This window comes from Ambystoma mexicanum, chromosome 2q (assembly GCF_040938575.1).
Source record: "Ambystoma mexicanum isolate Mex_15411 chromosome 2q, UKY_AmexF1_1, whole genome shotgun sequence".
Taxonomy (NCBI): Eukaryota; Metazoa; Chordata; class Amphibia; order Caudata; family Ambystomatidae; genus Ambystoma; species Ambystoma mexicanum.
The window spans coordinates 763,426,222-763,448,363 of NC_090924.1; the positions used below are offsets into that span (position 1 = coordinate 763,426,222).

Consider the following 22,142-nt stretch of genomic DNA (forward strand, 5'->3'; position numbering starts at 1 on the left):
GCCTTACCTCTTTGGAGACATTACTTACCTAAGAAGATCCTATATTGGGTTACAAATATGGCTAGCTAAGCTAAACACCATCTTGGAAATACTAAGAGAAATCATGAGGTTTACCACAGATAACCCCCTGTTTTGCTTCATAGAAGGCTGTAGAAGAAGTATGCTAAACATAGGTCACTCATGGTGTGATGAAATAACTAGGGATGATGCAGGGCGCATCATGAGGGAAAAATAAAGACTAAAGCACTAAGAAAGGATATAACATAACTAACTTGGAATCAAATAATGTACATGCAAACTGTGTGTACATATGCCCTAGCCAAGGCAAAGCGAAAACGTTTATCATGAGTAGGAAGCACAGTGGGTATATATTAGGTTTAAGGTCAACTGTCTCTGAACTTTAGAGGTATTGGGCTCAAGAAAACATATTTCTGGGGTCATGCATATGTTAAAATTTGTAAAAAGCATCTGGAATCCCTGAAACATCTGTACATACACAATGCTTGGAGAACGCTTCTTTAACAGCTTTGTACTTGAGCTGTCTTTCTTGGAGACTGAAACCTTTTGGAAACAATTGATGTATGGCAATCAGATCTCTGTGGTTCTTGCAGTAGTGCAATTTTGGGAAGCCATGGTAGCCCTTCTGGACAAGGGGGATAGACCAGAGCATTAGCTTGTCATTTATCCTACTGTGCTAATATCTATTTTTGAAGATCTTGACAGACATCTCTCTTTATCTACTCCCATCTACTACACCCCCTTTAGTACTTGGTAAATTCTCATCATAGCTCCACCTCTTTCCTGTCTTTAATGGAATCCTTTCATCGATCACCACTGCCTTCCCCATCTGCCCACCGCTCTGACTCCTCTTTGGATCTTATTTTTTCCTCCGCTCCTTCCGGTTCAACTGTCTCCACTATTCCCTGTCAACTTTCTTCCCCCCTTTTCCCCTTCATTTCCTTTAATATGCCCTCCTACTCCTTTCATGCTAATCCTCCACCGCTGTGATCTCTGGAATTTCAACTCGCCTACATTAGTTTCTTCTTTAGAATATGCTCTTTCGGCTGACAACGCAGCCAACTCTTTCCTTTGGTCTTCACTCCACTCTTGACACTTTATACCCCTCCCAACCATTCTCGCCTTCTCGTAATCCTCCTCATCTGTGGCTTTCCCTCTTGGTTCCCTTCTTTCGCTCCTTACTTTGCCACTCAAAGAAACCCCACTCTTACTCCGATCTTGCGTCACTCTACTACCTCCATACCCTCTATAATCAGTTTCTGCTTTCTGCTAAACAGAAGTATTACTCCAGTATCTTCATCAACCATGGTGGTCATCCTCGTAGATTCTTTCATGAACTTGATCATTGTCTTTCGCTGCCTCTAACAAATCCTTCATCTACATCCTCTCTTACTGCCGAGGACTTTACGTCTTAATTTACTACTAAAGTAGTTCATCTTCGTTCATCCTGTTCCTCCTACTCATAAACATATTTCCCCTTCTGTCACACCCTGTACCTCTCACTCTGTATCCTCTTTTTCTCTGATTAACAATTCAGATACTGTAGCTATTCTTGCTCTGGCCAATCCTACTGCTAGACAAACAATCTTGTGCCTTCTTTACTTGTTCCCCAGATCTATCCCTTTATCATTCCATAACTTACTACCTTATCTAATGTCTCTTTATCCTGTGCCATTTTCCCTACCTCCTTCAAATATGCCACAGCCATTCCTGTTCTGAAAAAAAATCTCTTAATCCATCTATTCATTCAATCTCTCTTCCGTTTCTATTTTATATTCTGGAAAGAATCATTTATTTGCTTGTGGTCTCACACCTAAATCTTCACTCTCTACTTCCTTCTCTGCAGCTTTCGGCCCCTTTCATTTGACAGAAACTGCTTTACATTCTGTAATGGACTCTCTCCTTTCGTCGCATTACACTAAACACTCCTTTCTCATTCATTCTTTCATCTCTTCTACTTTCCCGCGGTATCTCAGGCTTGTTCTATGACTGGCTTTGTTCCTATTTAGCTAATTAGACTTATTCGGTCTCCTGGGCTGACTCTTATTCCCTTCTTCTCTGCGCTAGGGAGAACCTCAAGGCTCTGTACTTGCACCACTTCTTCTGTTCTCTCTCTATTCAATTCCACTCTCTGCTATTATTTATTCCTATGGGTTCTCCTATCCTCTCTATGCAGCTGATATTCAAATTAATTTTCCTTTTCATCCTTTACCAAATCTCTGCACTCTAAACTCTCAGCTTGTCTCTCCTCTATCCTGTCTTCGATGTCGTATAATTTCCTTCACCTTAATTCTTGTCAAACTGACATTCTATTCTTTCCCTTGTCCCAAATTACTCCTCCTACTATAGTTTTTCCCTCTAGTGCTCTTGGTCTTTCTGCTTCTCCTTGTAATCTAGGGACATTTTTGACCGTTCTGGTGAGTCAGAAGGAGAACACAGACTCTCTGAGGACATGTTGTGTGATAATATATTATTAAAGTAAAATTATGAAGCTTCACTTTCCCTATCACTATGGGTGATACCTACCTATGTTGCTAACTAAGGCACTCGTTAGTCAGGGGATCTCCTATTAGAGCTATAATCTTGGCTGCAGATCTCAGCATATTCTTGGAAGGTAATATTGGCTGGATGGGCTTTCCCTCCTGGGTAATAACAGTTCAGTTTGTTTTGGTCTATTTGTCTCTCTGTATGGCACAATTGCATAGTTCCTCTAAGCTCTGGCTCATATCTTTCTTTCGAATGGATTGTGTCCTCCCACATATTCCTCAGCTTAAAATATTTCTATATGCAGCTTCGGCTGCTTCGGAAATCTTTTCCAGCAGATGGCACTGCGCATCGATGTCTGGCGTCTCGATGACCCTCGGATGCCTCTGTCTCGATGGCAACATAATCGATGGTATAAAGCGTGCGCAGCGACCGCTGGCTTCAGTTCAGTTTTTCCGCAAAAACCATCACTTTGGGAAACGGTGTGCTTCAGGTGCGTCTATGGTGCCTGGGTTCCTCTCATGCTACCTTTAACTGTAAGGCCTGCCTATCGATGACGGTGAAAGCCCTGAAAGAGCGAAGAGGAAAACTAGCAGCAGTAGCTCTAAATCCCCATTGACGACTGTCAAAAGAATTATCTTGAGACGAATCGAGAAATATTTCTCCTTGTCGAAAGACGACAAAAAGGTCACGATCATGCAGTGGCTTGCACCACTCATCTTCATTGCAGCGTTCGAAGAAAAGGCACCATAGGCCGTCGTCGAGTTCCTCTCCAGAACGGGTCAAGTGCCTGATGAAATCAGCCTCTCCGGCTGAGTGGGGAACATTTCAGAGTAAAAATGATGAAAGTATTCGAGAATGCAGTCTTGACCACCTCAAAGACTCATGAAAGCCATGCCCAGGTCGAAAACTCAACAAGAAAAAAGATGAGGGCAAAACCTGTGCGCCCTCGAGCCCGGGAGACTAGGAAAAAACTCAAGAGTGGTCAAAGGATCCTTCAAGTCGAGACAAATCCCCTTCGAGGAAGAAGTCATCGGTGCCGGAAGACTCCTCGTCGTCCCTAAAAAGTCCTCGATGCCGCAAGGATTGAAACCTTTGATGGGGTCGCAAATCTCAACGCCATCGAGGATTACTGAAAAATCATACACACCACTACCAACAAAGAATTTTTTTGAATCACTTTTCTTCTATTTATTAGGGTGTAGAACATTACTCTGATTATTCACGTCCCTTTGGCCTACAATATGGAACACCTGGGGACCCTGAACACTTGATCTCAGAGGAATCCAGGATCAAAAATCTACAAGAGTCCCTGCAAAATGCAAGTGGGCTAGATACGTCCCAAGAATTCCAATTTGGGAGACCTGATCCTACTGACCATGCAGATGGGGATGGGTTTTACAGACATTTAATGTCAAGGGTGGTTGAATACATGGCGTGGAAAAGGCCCACACTAATATATGAGCAGGATGATCTTACAGATATCCTGGATAAAGGACCCCAGGAGGATCCTATTCTTCCTTTTCATGTTGCCAAGCTAGGTAAATGCAAATTGGGAGACGCCAGAGTTTATTCCGGCAGTAAATAAAAAGCTAACATAAAGAAACAGGCTGTCCAGTTTGACTCTGGTTATCTGTCAAAACATCCGACTACTGAAAGTTTGGAAGTGCAGGCTGCCACGTCCAACTCAAACAAAATGCATACCCAACTATTCTCCCAGACAAAGAAGATCAGAATTACAACGCTTTGGCCAAGAAGATTTTTGGCCAGGTTCACTTTCACAATTTGGGAATGTATAGCAATGGCGGCTGACATATCCCCAAAGGGGAGGAAAGAGATTTTTAAATCTAGTCGATGATTGGAAGGATGCAATGTGCGAATCGCTCCAGACGGGTCTTGACACTGTGGACAGTATCTGCAGGTTATTGGCGGCTAGTACAGTAATGAGCAGATTTGCCTGGTTAAGAAAAGTCCGGTTTTGCTCCAGATGTGCAGTCCAGACTTCTTAACATGCCCTTTGACAGCACGCATTTATTTGGTAGCAAGGTTGACAAGAGCCTGGAGAAGCTGCACACCTCCAAAGCAGCAGCCAAATCCCTCAGATTAGCTGGAAAGGATCCTCCAGAGGTTCATAGAGCTCATTCGACCAGGGTCATGGCTACCTCCTCTGCCTTACAGAGGGAAGTCCCAATTAAAGATATTTGTGCGGAAACCACGTGGTCGTTCATAGACACTTGCTGGGAAAGTACTAGTCCTCTTACCCACCTCTGTAAACAAACTTGTCTCCAAGTGGCAAAGACCTTATGAGATAATAGAAAGAACGGGAACATGCACGTATAAAATAGCCCAGCCAGACCGAAAACACATTAACCTCCTAACCTCTTAAGAGTGGAAAGAAAACCCATCAGCCACCCATCCCAAAGTTCTAGCCTGCCTGTTTCCCGAAGACATATATGACTTTGACTTAATTCCACCCAAGTTATCTTTCCAACAACGAGAAGATCGAAAGGACGTAATAGTCTCATTCCCTGATGTATTCTCAGAAAAACCGGGAAGAGTAAAAAGGTACAGATCTTTATATTTGAACAGCTAAAGGCAAAGTAGTTCACCTAATACCTTATCGTCTACCAGATGCGCGTAAACAGGTAGTGATTGATGAAGTTAACTAAAGGTTGAAGGCTAATATCATCAAACCTTCCTCAAGTCCATGGTCCTCTCCTATAGTGTTGGTCACTAAACCCGACTGGTCCTGGAGATTCTGCATTGACTTTTGTCAAGTTAATGCCATATCAGACTTCGATGCCTAGCCCATGCCACGCATCGATGACCTAATTGAAAACTAGAAACAGACCACCTTTCTATCTACCCTAGATTTAATCAAGGGGTACTGGCAAGTGCCCGTATATGGGCAAGATAAAGAAAAAACTGTTTTCAACACCCATAGGGTTATTCCAGTTTGGTGCGCCAGCTATGTTCCAACATCTTATGGATAACATCCTACAATGCTATTCAGACGTTTGTGGAGCTTACATTTACGATATCTTCATTTATAGTGAGACCTGGGAAGACAATCTCTTCCATCTTTATACCATCATGAAAGTCCTTAGGAATGCTGGCCTAACTGCAAATCCAGCTAAATGCAGATTTGCCCAATCCACTGTGAAATATCCTGGCTTCTTCATAGGGACCGTAACTGTACAGCCCCAACATGAAAAGGTAAAAGCCGTCGCTCCAACTCCCAAGACCAAACACGACATTCGAACTTTCTTTTGGTTAATAGGATATTACCGTAGGCTTATCCCCAACTTTTCAGATAAAACGGCACTGTTGACAGATGAACTTAAAAATGCTGAACCCCAGAAACTTCAGTGGAGCGAGGCCGACTAAGTATGCTATAACATCCGAAAGCAAACACTATGCCCAATCCCAAAGGTAGTCGACTTCTCAAAGGAGTTTCTTACGGACGGACACCTCCCTTACACACCTGAAAAAAATGTGGCTACTTCACATTGAGGGAAGGGTATGTGAGAAACCTGAAGGTGTCTCTCTAGCTAGTCCCTGGCGATCTGTCATCCAGGTGGCCAGGACACGGCCAACGCTGTTGGATCCAGTTCCTCGGGGTGGACCAGCGACGATCGATCATCTGGATGAGGGTTGTCCTCTGGGAGTGGGACACAAACGGGTGAGACGCGGTATCCCCCTTCCTTTGACACCTTTTCCGCATCCTCTCAAGTAGGACATTAAAAACCACTGCCTCCCCACCCCCTTTTCCAACACAAACACTTTCGCACAACATAAAGGACAATGGACTAACACCAACACTGTTTACCTGACATGTCCCAATACAAGGGTCGGGCAAAGTCCGGCAATTGATCAGCATTACACACACACTTGACGGCCCTTTCCTTTCCCCACAAGGATAAAAGGTGGACCCAGAGAGCACAGTAAGAGCACAGCAGACATCACAACAAGATGGCTAATCAGGCGCGGCAGTCAAGCGAAGGAGAAAGGCGGCAGGAATTGAGAGGGTGGCTAGGAGAGACGTGACCTTGCCCTTTTCATCTCTGACCCGCGGCTCCTTTGAGGAAGAAAGCCCAAGACTGTGAACAATAGCACAAGTGTCTTGCAGCAGATGTCAACGATACATGGGGCAAGCTTATGCCGATAATCGGGAGCGAGGGAAGCACCCGCGACTGCAGTACTGGCCTTGACTCCAATGAAGAGGAAAGCCAAGTGGTTCATCACAGCCAGTGAGTCGAGGGGAGAACCGATAAGAACTATGGTCCGTTGATTAAGAATCACAAAGTGACAAATGTGAACCAAGTTCAATAGACTGTGAAAGAACGTTTACAAGTGTAAAAAACGAGACCAGCTGCAGAGGGAAACGGGCACCACATGGGTGCTAACTCCAAAGACTCTGGTCGATCCCCACCTGAGCGAGATAACAGAATCCACAGAAGAGCCACCGAAATAGGTCAAAGTGGTCATACTGAGCGTTGAGCAAAATCACTGTACAGTCGAAAGACTTTACTCTACAAACTGTGTGAAAGAAATGGAAGTGAATCCAGCAGTGAGAGGAAGCGAGGGAAGCAAATCCCAAGAGGGGCAAAGTCTAAAGTTCCAAGAAACATTGTGTTGACAAAAGTGAACCCGACCAAGAGATGTCCGCTGGAACTGTTTAAAAAGACATTAAGATTTGTGAAGAAGGAAAATCCATAGTAAACCAGGCCAAGGGAGGCTAAGATTCGAGAGGAGTCAACGCCCGGAAGAGGGGGACCCACGGGTGGAGAATCCTCACCCTAAGTGAAACCCAGAAATGAACTTTAATTTGTGGAAGGAACTTCTGTTTTATTAATTTGAAGACATCAGGTCCTCAAAAGCAAGCGACTTTCCAGTGAAATGAGACTCATCCATCGATGGCCCTGATAGCTGAAAACTGAACTGTCATCTTGTTCTGGAAGAGCTCAAGAGCGTGCTGTGCTCCACAATTACCCCAGTGCTCAAAACAAGGGGAAGGGAGACCTAAGGCTACTGCACCATGACACATTATTTGAGAACATTTCTTTCTTTTCTTGAGAACTATCCCACACCCCTTTTTTGTTTTAGTTGTAAGGTTTGGCAATAGGTTTCTTAGTATAAGCCCTTTTATTTGACACAACGCCACTAGAACTGCCTTATTTTTCATTTGATGGTTGACGCTTGCTCCCACCTTAGATTCAGGTTCAGATCATTTGTTTTTCCAACCTGCACACATCATTTCATTGTTCAATAAACACCCTTTAACTGTGATCACTTGTGTCTGTCTTACTTGTTGCCACCATGAGTTCCTCACATGATCCCAAATAGCGTGCTGTGGGCTGTGGGGCTTGAAATGTCTCGATTTATATCTCGCTATTAAGGCGCAAAGTGCATTGGTTACCAATCAAGACATGTATCGAATTCAAAATCCTCTCCATTACCCACTGATGCCTTCACAACACCGCCCCGCCTATCTCACCTGTCGCATCGATAAAATGCCCCACCACCGTATCCTGCGATCCTCCTCTTCCTCCACCCACCTCCCTAATCACCCAAAAATTCAACCGAAAAAGAGCCTGAGGATCTTGCTTCACTGTCATCACCCCCACTCTCTGGAACTCGCCCCTGTAAGGCAGAATTATATGCAGGACCCTTTGGGAACACCACACACAATTAAGGCTACAAGTGACAGTACAATTTCACCTTTGGTACAATCCTGTACTACAGTTATAGTGGTAGCAATAGCGGAGCAGCCAGACTTCTCAAGAGTAAGTGAGCAGTATCAAATAGTTACACAAAGGAAAGCAATTACTATGATTCAGGCAAACACTGACTCAAGGTTTTCAAGTAAAAGAATATACATTTATTTCACTCTTCAGTTGTATATCATTACACTATTATAATCAGTATAAAAATCACACTCCCAGATATACCACACCACTTCCCTTAAATTCCAGATCAGTTAAGCTCACAGAATGAAGTGGGAACAAAATGGCACTCCAGCAATTTAAAAGGGAGGGAAAAACAAAGTTATTAGAAATTAGGTCAAACCAACAAGCAATTGAACAAGAGGAACTACAGAGATGGAATCGGGTAGAAAAGGCTTAGGGCTAAAGTCAATGGGTCAAAAGTCTTTTTCTCAAGATCACACAGTTCAGGGTAGTTCTCTGTAAAGTTTGTGGCACGGTTTCCGGACGAGGTTGGTTGATAAAAAAGTTAGTTCAAAGAGAAGAGAAGGACAAGCCCTCGGATTGGAGAAAGATTTCAAACACTTTCACTGCAGTTGAACAAAACAGACAACCGGATTTGCACAGTACCTTAACACGGAGAGGGAGCCGTAGCTGAGGCGGACGTTCCTGGTAGTTCCTGCAGGCTCATGGTTCCTGAAGCGACTGTCGGACTGACAAGAAGTAGGAAGACTGAAGGGTCCTGCACTACCCAGGGAAGAAACTAGCAGCAGAGCAACGCAACGAATAAAAGGTGCGCTCCTTAAAACCCAAGCAAGGTCCGACCTTCCTGGCTATCTGGTCCACTGTAGCTCTGTACAGCGAATTCGACCAGAGGAGGGGTCCCGGCTTGTAGTTTGGGTGAACTGGTTAGTCCCACCAGCTCAAGGGAAGAAGTTTCCTGGAGGATCCTCCCTGTCGTCAGATTCTGGAGATTCGGACCTGCAGCAGGGCTTCACTGGGCGGTTCAGTCATTGTAGGGGTCCTCCTCTGCCAGTTCCTCGTTGGTTCTTTCCTTCCAGTGGCGACTCTGCCTTTCCAGTCCCAGAAATCTGCTTTTTAGGCAGTTTCCCCCATTCAGAAAGCCTGGCTATCAATCACACAGCAGGGTGGCTGTCCTGGCAAGGACAGTCCCCTCAGCCAATCAAACAGGAGTGTGACTTGGGTTACCAAGGGAACCCAAGGCAGGGGTCCGAAGATCCCTCCCTCACATCCTGCCTACCTAGACTTTTAGGTGCCATAAGGAGGGCTTCTGTGCAGGTGCAGAAGCCCGTGAAAACACAGCGAACAAAGGAGTCGTCCCCGGTTTGGCACGCAGAGAAAAACACGAGAAAGACTTTAACAAAAAGAAATGGCGAATAAACCCAGCCGGAGCCAAAATAAAATGTATTTGGTCAAGCGGGTGTATGTTCCAGGCTAATATAATAGCCTAAAACAATAGCATGTTTATATAAGATAATCGAGGTAGAAAAGTTGGGGTAGATACCACTGCCACCAGCCAAGTCACAGTGTAAAGGGAGTGAAACAATGCTCCAAGAGGCACAGACAAAAAGGGATAAGAGTTAAACCTTTCCAATACTCCATGTAAGATGGGGCGTACTGGGTCCGTGGTTTAAGGTGACTAAGGTAAGGTTAATGGCAACTTTACCCTTTTCTGGGGGACAGTAGTCAGCCCCAGAAAATGGAGTCGGTGGGAAGTCTCAAAGACAACCCTGTGTCACTGCACTGAAGGGGCTGTGTAACACACATAAAAATATGAAGCCATGGAGTAGGTGAGGCTCCAGTGCTCACGGTCACGCAAAAAGTGAAAACACACACAGCAAAACACATGTAAGAGTGGGGAAAAAAGGCTTACACTCTTACCAGGTGAAAAAAATAAATCCTAGGAATCCAGCAAAGCTGCTGAGGGACTCATTAGGCAAGGGAAATCAGCCATTTATGATAATTCTCCCTAACACCCCCCCCCCCAGTATCCAAGATGAACCCTCCTACCTGATCTTCTGCAAAAAAAGTTAAAATGGCATTGTTTAACAAATATGCCTAACTACCTCCGCCTTACTGGACTTTTCTTGCATGGAATGTAAACTCTTTTGTTTGGTCTCTGTTTCTCTTGCCTAAAATACGCCATTTCTCAATGATGTTCTGGGACCATAATGTAACCGTGCGGTCACCACACCTGTAATTCCTTTGTTCCATCTGTGACCTCAATGTAACCTCTGTTACAACAACATTGACTGTACTGTAGCCACTACGAGCGCTGTGATACCTATGGGTCTGGGCGCTATCAACAAATAAAATAAAATAAATCAATGAGGTTTGATGGTTAACTTGTATTGGCCTATGAGAGCACATGGACTCTCTAAAGTCATTACGGAACTGATGCTCACTCAACGCTAAATCGAGCCTGCTCCCCTTGGTGGGAGTAAGTCAACCAATCCAAGGACACAAAGTTCCATATCTTGGTTATCCAGTTTTGCTCATCTGGTGGGTCTGACTGTTTCCGTCTCTGGGCTAATACCCATAACGCAGCCGGTGACAACATAGTGTATGCTTTCCTTTGGTATCTACGCATGCCTTTTTGTTATAGGCCCTTAAGCCCCAGTATGCCCTGTTCCATGTTCCTTTCCATCGGAGTGCCTAAAGCTTCTTCCAATACCCCATTCACATCCGCCCAGAATTGTCTTAACTTGGGACATGTACAGCAGATATGACCCCAGTCCCGTACTTTCCTGCACCCTCTCCAACCTAGCAAGGACATGTTTGCATAGAATCTGTGCATCCTTTCAGGCGTGTAGTGCCATAGGAACATCACCTTCAGCCATATCTCCCATATCTGAATTGCCCTCCTTTAGTTCAGTGATATCTGCCCATAGGTGCTCCTATTGCTCTATCTGCATCCGTGTCACTTTCCCCCATTGAGTCATGTATGGCCAGTTTGGGGGCTCGGAGGGCGTCCACCAGCAGTATGTAGAGTGCAGAAATCATGGTCCTGTCCCCTGAGTTAGTAGTGATATATGATTCAAAAGGGGTAATGGGGTCTCGTAGAGGCAGCATTCACCATGGGATTGACCACCCATTTTAAGTTGCTGATAGCTGAGCCTTGTGGTTTCTCGTAGCGCAAAGTCTAATTTACACTGGTCAAACTGTTTAATTTCGTGGCCCTGGGTCATGTCCCGCACGCTCCTGAAATTACTCCCCAAACACTGTACCTTCCCCATTCTGTGGCTATGGCAAATTGAGGGTTCTGGAATATTGGGGTAATCGGGAAAAGACATAATCCCCCTCTGTTTAACCTGCTTGTTCCATATATCCTCTAATAGGGCCGTGATTAAGCATATGCTCCGGCCAGTCTGAGTTTGGTAACCATAAATAATTAGTCTAGAAGTTTGCCCATTACCGCCCTGTCCATCTTGCACCAAATGTTATGGTTATTGCCCATTAGCCAGACTCCTAGAATTCCAAATTGTGCCGCCGCATAGTATATACGGAGGTTTGGAAGGGCCAGGCTCCTGTTGCTGCGAGTGGCCACCATCACTCTCCTGGCTACTCTAGGATTCTGCTTTCTCCATATAGATTTATCTAGGGCGTTAACAAAAAAACAAAAAAAAGACTGGGGGTTTTTAATCGGCAGTGCTTGGAAAAAATATAGGATTTTTGGGAGAATCACTATCTTTATTGTGAAGACCCTACCTAACCAGGAAATCGCCAGTGGGCCCCATTTGTTCAGAAGGTCCTTTATTTTCTCGAAGGGGGACATAGTTTGCTTTATAAAGTGATGCTATGCAGTCAGTTATCTTTAGACCCAAGTGGCTATTCTGATTTAAAGGGACATGATCTTTTCCCATAAAATAACTGTATCCATTAGATGTTTCTTCGTCACAGTCTGGCTACTTCACAGCTTTTGGTATCTTAATGCATCCCATGGAGGCCACAGTGTGCACAGCTTGAGGGAGATCCTCACGTAAACGGGAACCCTTGTCCCCTAACAAAACGTCTCTCCCTGTGAAGTCCCACTTGCCTCTACCCCTAGGTAGGGTATTGCAGAGTGGGCTCACCTCCCTAGCCTTACAGGGGAGGCTCCCCCTTGGGGGAGAAGTGACAAATTCCCTTGATTCGTCAAACCCTTCATTTTCTTTGTCTTTCTCCACATTCATTCTCACTACTGCCCGTGCCTGTCCTTTCTACTTTTTCAATTTGCATAAAGTTTGTTTGTTGTTAACTTTCAGTGCAACTAAACTTTGAGGTACTAGCATGATTCTGCCACGTGTTGACTATTGCGCTTCTTTACTTCTTGGCCTTCCAGCCTCTCATCTCGCCCCCCTTCGCTCCATCTTTCATTCCTCAGTGTGCTTGATCTGTTCTTTCTTTCTGTGACTTAATCTCTCTGGCCTTAGCCTCTCTATGGCTATCCTTCGAACATCGCCTCCACTATCATCTTCTCTGCATCGTCTTTAAATGCCTCTATGGCATGGCACCGACTTAGCCACCTAATGTCCTGGTACGTGCCATCACACATGCTTTGCTTCCAATTTCTTTCTCTTATCTGTCCCTGTTCATCCTAGTGCTCAATTTAATTTTAAGACTTTTTCTCTATTCACCCGTAAGTTCCAGAATTCCTTCCTTTCGCTATTTTCTCCACTACTTCCTACTCCTCCTTTCGTCCTCAATTGAGACCCGAGAATCAAGCTACTCTTCTCTTTTACGCAATGCACCACTCGATCTGAATTCCATAAAATTGTTTGTACAGTTGTTTTAGTTTCTCTTTTTGTACAGCACTTTATTGTTTTTCTTTGTTTTCTTTATTTGGATGTGGTTTACAAAAACCTTTACAAACCGACCCAGTACAGGATAAATTTGAGATATAATAAAACAATGTGTAAAACCATAGTCATGAGTACCATAGTCATGAGTTACAGAAAAAATACATAAAACCTTATACGACAATGAATATGTAAAAGAAGACATTGCATGTGTAAAAAACAACAAAGGCATGAGTGTAGTAACTCACATGGGTAGTTACTTTAAGAATGAGATTTCCGGTTTAGTCTTTGTACCTAAAAACATGCATAAAATATATCTTTGGACATTAACTTATAACATTTGGTTAAGATCTATACTGCTCTCTTCGTCAATAAACAAAGTGCCTATGCAATGTAAACTTTATAATGTTTCAACCAGACAGTAGAAGCAACTCGGTCCCTTTGTGGAATCATTATTTCTCCCCATCCCAGCTAGTTGCTCTTGGATAGAATATAACTGGCGGGTAAGCGACCGAATCAAGGAGTTGCTTCTACCCCACGTACATTGTGTGAATAATCAATTGTGGGAATGTTCAGAATCGCTACACCATTGTTTGTCAAATACTAACTTTCTGGTATCTTCCCAAAATGTACAAATCATGACCAGATGCTTTAATGTTTCCATTTCACCACTGAACGAACAAAATCGACATACACCATCTGAGTGTACACCTTGTTTGGATTTCCAACTTTTTGTCTGAACATTTGTGTGAAACTGGTCTAATCGAAATCTAAGGTAGAGATCACAAGCTTTATGACACAGGAAGCATAAAAGATAGGGCAATTGAGGAAGCCTTTTTTTGACACACAAAGCATACTCCTGATAAGATTTATAACTACTTATTGTTTCAATTACAATTACCCAATCATATTCATAGTGCTTTCTTTTGACTAAAGCGGGACGATAACAAAGATTGTGAGGCTTCATCTCTCTGAGTTTGAGTAGAACTTTCATTTTGCCCTCAAAGTGAACAAATGACACTGGATATGAATTAAGCAACATATGTGATAAGTCTTCATATAGTGAATTAACTGGAGGAGACAGCATTTTGGAATAATTATTCAACAACCTCCAATAAAATTTGAAGGCTAGAGAATTTATCCAAAGCTGGTGTATGATAATGGCATTTGGCAAAGAATTTGATAGCCCCAACACACTTTTCCATATCCTGCCTTGAAGACAGTTCCATAAGTGAGCCCTGACCACTCTATCAAAAGCAGAGGACATGTCCAGTGCGGCCATGTAAATGGGACCCTCTTGCATGTGCTTGGAAGTCTCTAGCAGGTGTGCCAATATTGTTGCATTTAATGAGGTACACATGTCTTTGCGGAATCCAACTTGGAAACGTGACAGTGTATGATGCATAGCAATAAACCATTCAAGTTCATTTAAAATAAGTATTGCAAATACTTTGCCTGAAGTATCCATGAGCGCAATAGGCCTGTATTTGGATGGATCTGAGATAGAGCCTTTCTTGTGCAGAGGAATGATGATTGCAGAGAGCCATGATAATGGAATAGTTTTAGTGAAGAAAATATGGTTGAACTTGTTTTTAAGAATATTTGCCCAAAAGCACGGGTCCTCTTTCAGTACACAGGAGGAAATGCAAGCAGAGCCTGTAGCTTTGGAATCCTTGAGTCTATCAATGGCCCATATTGCATCCTCCTGTGACCAAGGACATTGAGGCAAAATTAAATTGGCGAAATGATAAATGGAAACAGAGGGATAACCTGAAGGCAATTGAAATGTATTCTTGAAAAATTCAACCCAAGCCTCTCCTGATACAGATGAAACCAAGCTTGACCTAGCCAAGGCGGATGGATTTCGCATTATCGCCCAAACATTTTTGACATTCTGATAACAGAGATGATAGCTCATATGCTGATTATCATCCATGTATTGATCAAATCTGATTTAAGTTGCTGTTTACAGTTCTGCAGAATTCGTTTTTAGAGGGAAAATATGATACGCATGTGCACATTGATGCTTTAAGATTACAGTAGTCCTTATTCTTCAAGCATTTCAATGCAACTATCTTTGTGCTGAATTTATTAACCTGTTGCTGTTTTTATAGATTTGTGATGTTTGATCGCTAGATTATTTAAGTGGTAATTGATCATATTCATATTCTGAACTTCTATAAAATGCCAATTTAATCCTTTAAAAGGTGCAACATTTTCTACCAACAGATCACGATTGACCAAAGCAGATAGCTGTCTGCCTAGCTTATTATTCCAGTGAATAGACCATGCATACCTATCTGTTTCTATCAGCGTTAAGGATGGTAACTGTTGGTTTTGCTTTAGTGGAATTGACAACTTGAAGCTAACAATCATATGATCACCAAGACAAGGACTTGGACTTGTTATACTGACTAACTCACTGCCTCCCAACAGGTTTCTTGACACCCCCAGATAGTCTATGAACGACTTATTAGATCCCTGTTGCCATGAGAATGACAATTGGTTCGATCCTTTAGGAAGGCTATGAATGTCCTACTCTGCTACTAAATTGACCCAATGGCACCCTTTATCCACCGAAATCGTGGAATATGCACCCATGTCCTTTGACATGTGCACATTAGTCTGTGTAATTAGAGTTGAATCCCCTCCTATAATGATCTCACATTCATGATTCCGAATATAAGCCTCTTCTAAAATTCTGTTAAGATTGGACATTGATGTTGTTTGAGCTATTTTACTAGGATTCCAGTAAACTGAAATCAGTAGAAGACTAACTTGGAAATCGTCATTTCAGCCACTAAGAAATCTTCAGAAGCCAGGATGAGCTTAGATGACACCCTCAGGCTATTGTGAATTAAGATGGCCAAGCCTCCAGAAGGACGCCCCAACTGCCTACCATTTGCTGGTTGCACAAAAGAGGTGAAGCCATCTAACTGCAGATTTCTGGTTTGCATAGTTTCTTGTATGAACAGAATGGAGCACATGCTAGCCCAATAAAAAGACTTCAACCAAGTAGTAAGATTGTTAAAGCCACAACAGTTCCAACACATTGCGAGTACAGGTTTGCAACGTATGGGATGAGGTCTTAGACTCACTCATCAAAGAGTGCATGTACGGCTCTATCCAAGCCAAACCTTTAAAGGCATTTGTGAATGAAGACAGCTGCGCTAGCATTACCTCATTCAGAGAATTGGGGAATTGGGGAACGTGACTGTGTCTGAGTCAGGGGTTAGAATAGTTTCAATAAACGTACAAGACATCGCCTTAGATCTAAAGACTTGTACTTCGAGCCCTAATAATGCTAAGTCAGCACACTGGTCCCATATCATTTTAGAGATGATAAAGGACTGCACTTTACATAGCATTCTATTATTGTTATGTAGAGGTAGTTTTATCCACTCCAAATCATCTGAATTTAAACTGCGCAACAGAGGTATTTGCTGGAAGACTTTTAACATAAAATAACCTATTGAGTCTTGAGCATCCATTTATCGTGGTGTCGCTAATCCAACCTATGATCTGATTCATTTCCAAAGGAAACTCTTGCGGCGCGTTATTTGACACACGTGCTTCAGCTGTTAAACGTTGTTTCAACATTGTAATGGGATAGTAATTAGATAGCTGCATTTGTTTGACGGGCACAGCCACATTCTGCAGATGAAAAGGAACTTTCAGTTGTTCCATTAGTATATTAGAGTCCTTCTGACTAGGACAGTTCTCATTAAACTTAGCTGTGGTTTGAGCAGTTATCGCTTTGTTCTCAGACGTAGCATGGGATGGAGTTTGTGCTGGTAAAGAGCATTCTTTTACTTGTAGCAGCACTTTACTTTCAGCATTAAGTTGACTTAGATCCAAAGTTATTTCTTCAAGTGGTAAGTTAGCCAGATTTTTTATATTTGAGTTATGATTCTTGGTCTTGGTTGCTGGTTGATTTTTACGTTTCTTCTCGACTTCGACCTTTTTATTTTTTGTCAGAAACCTTATTTGAGCTCTGATCTCAAGTTGCTTCTCCTTTATGTGATACATAGTGCTTGATGGGTTGTAAAGAAGTCTATTCTGAGGAAGCTTCTATATTGGAAGCTACTGTGTGTAGTGTGGAACATTTTTGATCAATTAGGCCAGTAAGAGGTGTGGGATTTATGGAGGATCATAATGCTGTTGCCAATCCATGTTCTCGGTCTGTAGGATTTCCTGCATTAGTTTATTGGTACCTTTGAGAGGGTCACATCCTAGTTGTAAATATTGTTCAATTAATAGCAACCTGTCATGCTGAAATTTAGCAACCTCAGTGAGATCTGTATGAAGATCTCCATGCATATGTTCATTGATACTCACCACACCCACAACAACATTAGCCTAGGATCTCTCTTGCGAGTCCCTATGATTGTAGATAACATTCGTTTGACTTGCTTTTTCCCATGCCTCGGTGGGATAAGTTTGACTTGCTGCAATACTTTGAGAGGCCACATACGCCATTTTATTGTTTGCGTCTTGTTGTGAGCCGAGCAACTCCTGCGCTAACATAAAGCCCTCTAATTTGTCAAGTTTTGCCAATATTTCCGATAAGGAACCCTTAATCTCTCTGATCTCCTGGTGTCATGCCCCTTATCTAATAAGTTTAAAATGCGTGTAAATACTTCAAATGAGTGGTTATCAGGTTCGTTGAACATATGAGACATATTGGCGTGTGATGAAAAAGACGTGTATTCATGGGCCAAGTCATTGAGTCTCTTTTTGTACAGCGCTTTGGAGATAAGCACTGCATAAGTACACATAAAAATAAATACAAATAGAATGCCTGTCTGTTTGTCTTAGACAAGATATGATAACATTAGGGACTCGAGAACAATATGAAAACCGCTTGTCTTCCTATTCTTTTAGGAGTTCAGGTGGTTATAATATAATATGCAGAAATTTAAATGAATAGGCTATATGAAGTAGCTTGAAATAACTGAATTGCTTTATGAAGAATTTTGTTTTAGTATGTGTAAAGGTAACCTATGTACAGTGTTAATGAAAATTGGTTGTTTAGGATCAGGTTTTTATTCTTTTCAATGTGCTAATATTTGTTTATTAAATGTTTGTGTAAGGTTTACTTTATACATTTTTTTTAATTGTGTATTAGTTTTCAAAGTACTTTAAAGAGAGGGATTTATTTATTTGCATTTTTAAATCGCTCACACAGCCCAAGGGCATCGAGGCGCTGTTACAGAATTTGTTTTGTTTTGTTGTTGTCTTAGTTGTATATTTATAATGTGCTTAAATACCCAGAGGTTTCTAAGCGCGGACCCGGGGATCGAACCTGTGTTGCTTCGTGCCGTCTTGCTTCCAAGGCGAGCATGTTGCCACTGAGCTATCCTCCCAGGACAGGGATGCACCTGGGATTCATGATCACTCCTATGCTTTTTGCTTTTGGGAGACTGGCCATAGTTTTAAGACGAGAAACACTAAGGAGGACCTAATTATACGTACAGTAGGGTCTGTTAAACGTATATCATTTAATACCCAAAGGGAACAGACCTATCTACACAACATTCAATAGTTACAGGCTTAGAACACTCATGACTCCTATACTGGACCAGGACAACCAATCCCATAGAGAGGGATTGAACAAAAAAGGAACAGACACACACACCTCTATCTGTCCCTAAGCCCCCGCTCCTAATCCTAGGAGACGTCGGTGTGCTGCTCATCTATGAAAGGATAGAATGAGGAGGTAAACGTTCTTCATTGTGAAAAAAGACAGAGAGTTGTTAACATGTCCTCGTCCGTATATCAAAAGGGTCACACATTCCTAAAACTCAGGGTGTCATGATCTATAAACGCCTCGGCCTTAGAGCAAGGGCCATAGGACAAATAGAGAAATGTTTAAAGGTGGAAGCACCACGTGTGTGGATGTCTCAGGAATGGTATTCAACAATTTTATTCCCCCTGGATCATGCCACATTACTCATTAAAAATCATGGGCCAACCAATGTGATTGAAGACACAATCACTCATGAAGACATAAAACACGGAGAGACTGGTTGTCCTGGTCCAGTATAGGAGTCATGAGTGTATGAAGTCTGTGTAACTATTGAATGTTGTGTTGATTGGTCTGTTCCCTTTACATAGTTTTAAGAGACCATCACTTCCATTGTGAGATTAAAACATTGCAATACTCTTCACTTATTTGCAGAAGACATGGTCATATACATTGCAGACCCGATAGTTAACCGAAATGCAGTAGTGATGGAAATTGTAGGCACTATGCACACTCTCCATGAATCTGAGTACATCAGAAACATTACAGTTAACAACTACAGTCCGAAAAAACAATAAGTAAAGGATTTCCTGGTGCCATTAGAGGGTTAAATACTAGATGTGACATTTAGTACAGACCCCGAGGTGTTGTTTGGTTTGAATTGAACAGCTCTACTAGAATATCTATAAGACAAGTGGATATGGATTGCTCTGTCATTGTCCATATCGGACCACTTGTAACTCCAAATCTAGAGCTCGAAATATATGGATGTATTTCACTATGCTCAACAAAGATACCTATTCACTGGAACAATGGGCACTCAACATGAATGTCTAGCACTTTGTAGTTAGTAGATCTATGGTCTATTTCAGGCTGACTCTCATTGTAGTTGCCCTTGTGTTTTTTTTTCTTTTCTTTTCTTAAGCATTGAAAGTGAGTGGAAAAGGCAGGTTAACAATGGGGGCGTCAGTTGGGTGAAATGCAGATCTGCCAGAGGTAGGGAAATTGTAAATCGTAGAAATGTGAGAATACAACACATGACTAAAGAATAATCCCAATGGAGGAACAGACCGCAACTCACAGTACTGCGCTACTGTTCAAAGATGCCAGCCCTGTGGCTACCCACACCCTGTACAGCGCTCTGCTATTCCCGAGCTACGTCAGCATTTTAAACAATAAAATAAGTGTAATAATAAGGGTAACGGAATAAGGGTTGTGAAAGTTGATTCAAGATGGAAACTTATTGAGATGCATGTAAGTTAAGCTGGGGACCTAGGATTTGCTTGAATGTCTTTTGCATGGATGCAAACATTGTGGACAATGGCGTGCAGCAGAGACCAATCTTGATCCTTTTTAAAAGATCCTTTTTATAATAGTTTTGAGCTTTACCTCTGAATCGTTAGACAAACTACAGTCCAAGTGGGAAACTAAAGTAGTCCCTCAATGTATTCAGTTAAAACAACTACACAGTTAATTACTTCAGGGAAATGTTGCAGGTTCTTGGCAGGGTCACATCCATAATGGATAATTTGTATTATTTTCTGGTGTATTGTCAATCCAATAAAAATACCTCTTTAAAAAAGTCACCAAGTCAAAGTGAAGTCTTTTTTCTCATCTGTTAATGAGCAAGCGATTATACGTGAAGTGTAAGCCCAGTCTTTAAAATGTAATGCTGACATGTGAAATTAGATTTTTCTCAAAACTCTTCATTGTGGCTCTTAAATCGAAGAGTTGACAAGCTTGAAAATGTTCCCACTTGGAGCTCGATTTATTGAAGTCTAGGGTTTGGCACAAAATGCAGTCCTGTAAACTGTGTTCCATTTTCCCACGATCATCAACATCAGACATAGTAGTGTTCAGTCACAAATGACTGCATTATTAGACAATCTGTTAAATGATTATTTACTAATTGCTTCATCAGAAACTACTAACCATTAATGTCAGTTGCTGGATTAAGGTGTGCTTCTTATTTGAGTCATGTTTGTGTGTGGGGAATGTAATTGTAGAGTCTGCACATGTTAACATAATGTTTAACATGGCGCAGTGTTGTGTTTATAGAGAACATGTAACTGTTTTGGGTCGATAGACACTTGCAAACTTAAATTAAACAAGAGATATCAACTCCACTATTTTCTAATCAAAGTATTTCAGTGTTCCCTATTTTGCCACAGCTCACTGTAATTACACATTTATTTAATAATTCCTTTAATTTTTTGCAGCTAAAGAAAGGAAACAAGCCATGGCTCGTTTAACAAAAAGACGACTGGCGGACACAAAGATTATCCAGTATCTATGGACAGCTATTGAAGTTATCCGGAACCAGAAACAAATAGCAAATATTGATCGTATTACAAAGTAAGTTTTATTTCATTCTTTTAAGTACCAGAACATATGTTTTGGGTTTTGATATAACACTGTAACTGGACAAAATATATACAAGTTTGCTTTGTTGGAAGGTAATCGCTAGAACCATGCTTCACAGGCAAATACTACGAATCCAGTGATCAAGTGGTAGCTGGTAGTTGATTTTTCCTTGGGCGTCATTGGGAGACATGTGGGCTGACTGATTGGTTGTGATCAGATACTTTTTCAATTGCTTTAAGAAATTATTTGAAAACCTGCTTTGCGTTTTTGTAAACATTCTTTTTCTTGAAGCAAATAAACACAAATTTAAAACATACATTTATTTTATATTAAATTGTGGATAGTTTTATTTACTTCATTGTCATTGCCCTTTATTCCGTGTTCTGTAAACTTATATTCGAGGGGATTGGGTCCTCCGATGTATTCCATATCTGACAGTAATCACCACAGCTGTGCTGCTTTGGAAAACCTTTCTGCGTCCTGCGTCGATGATGTCGATATGCTGTCCTCGAGGGCCTCAGTCGAGCCGACATCACTGGATGTTATAAGTAGGATGCATGACGCCCGTAGCCTCAGTTCAATTTTTTACGCAAATGTGTTCGCTTCGGAGATCTTGGCGCGCCTCGATTCTACTGAATCCTGTTCTTTCGGTTCTTCGAACCTGTTTTCTTCCTTGATATTGTATGATGTCTTTGGCTTCTTCCACCACGCGGTCCGGGTTTAAGAAGTGTCGGGTGTGCGGGTCCAAGATGTCGCTGACGGACATGCACAACGCTTACCTCTGGTGCCTCGGATGACTGTGTCGACTGCCAATCGCTCACATCGAAGGCCTTGCGGGAGCATAAGAAGAAGCTGTCGGTCGGTAAGGTGGCCAAGCCCCGGAAGTCACGTTCCACTGGTCTTTCGACGGATGATTCGAGGGGCGACTCTCCTCATCGTCGTCGTGAGTCCGGGGGTTTTCGATCTGGGAGTCAGTCCCGCCATTCCTCTGCCTCTTCGAGGCACCGCTGTCACAGGTCGCTTTCC

At 42.3% G+C, this 22,142-nt stretch overlaps 1 protein-coding gene across 1 annotated transcript in view; it reads left to right on the plus strand.

The window, feature by feature from the left end:
* Positions 1–22,142, plus strand: part of ZMYND11 (zinc finger MYND-type containing 11) — a 1,608,641-nt gene that overhangs the window by 221,311 nt on the left and 1,365,188 nt on the right. Inside the window, exon 2 of the mRNA XM_069647993.1 lies at positions 20,972–21,107. Coding sequence (XP_069504094.1) covers positions 20,992–21,107 — 116 coding nt within the window. The 5' untranslated portion in view covers positions 20,972–20,991. The remainder of the gene's footprint in view (positions 1–20,971; positions 21,108–22,142) is intronic.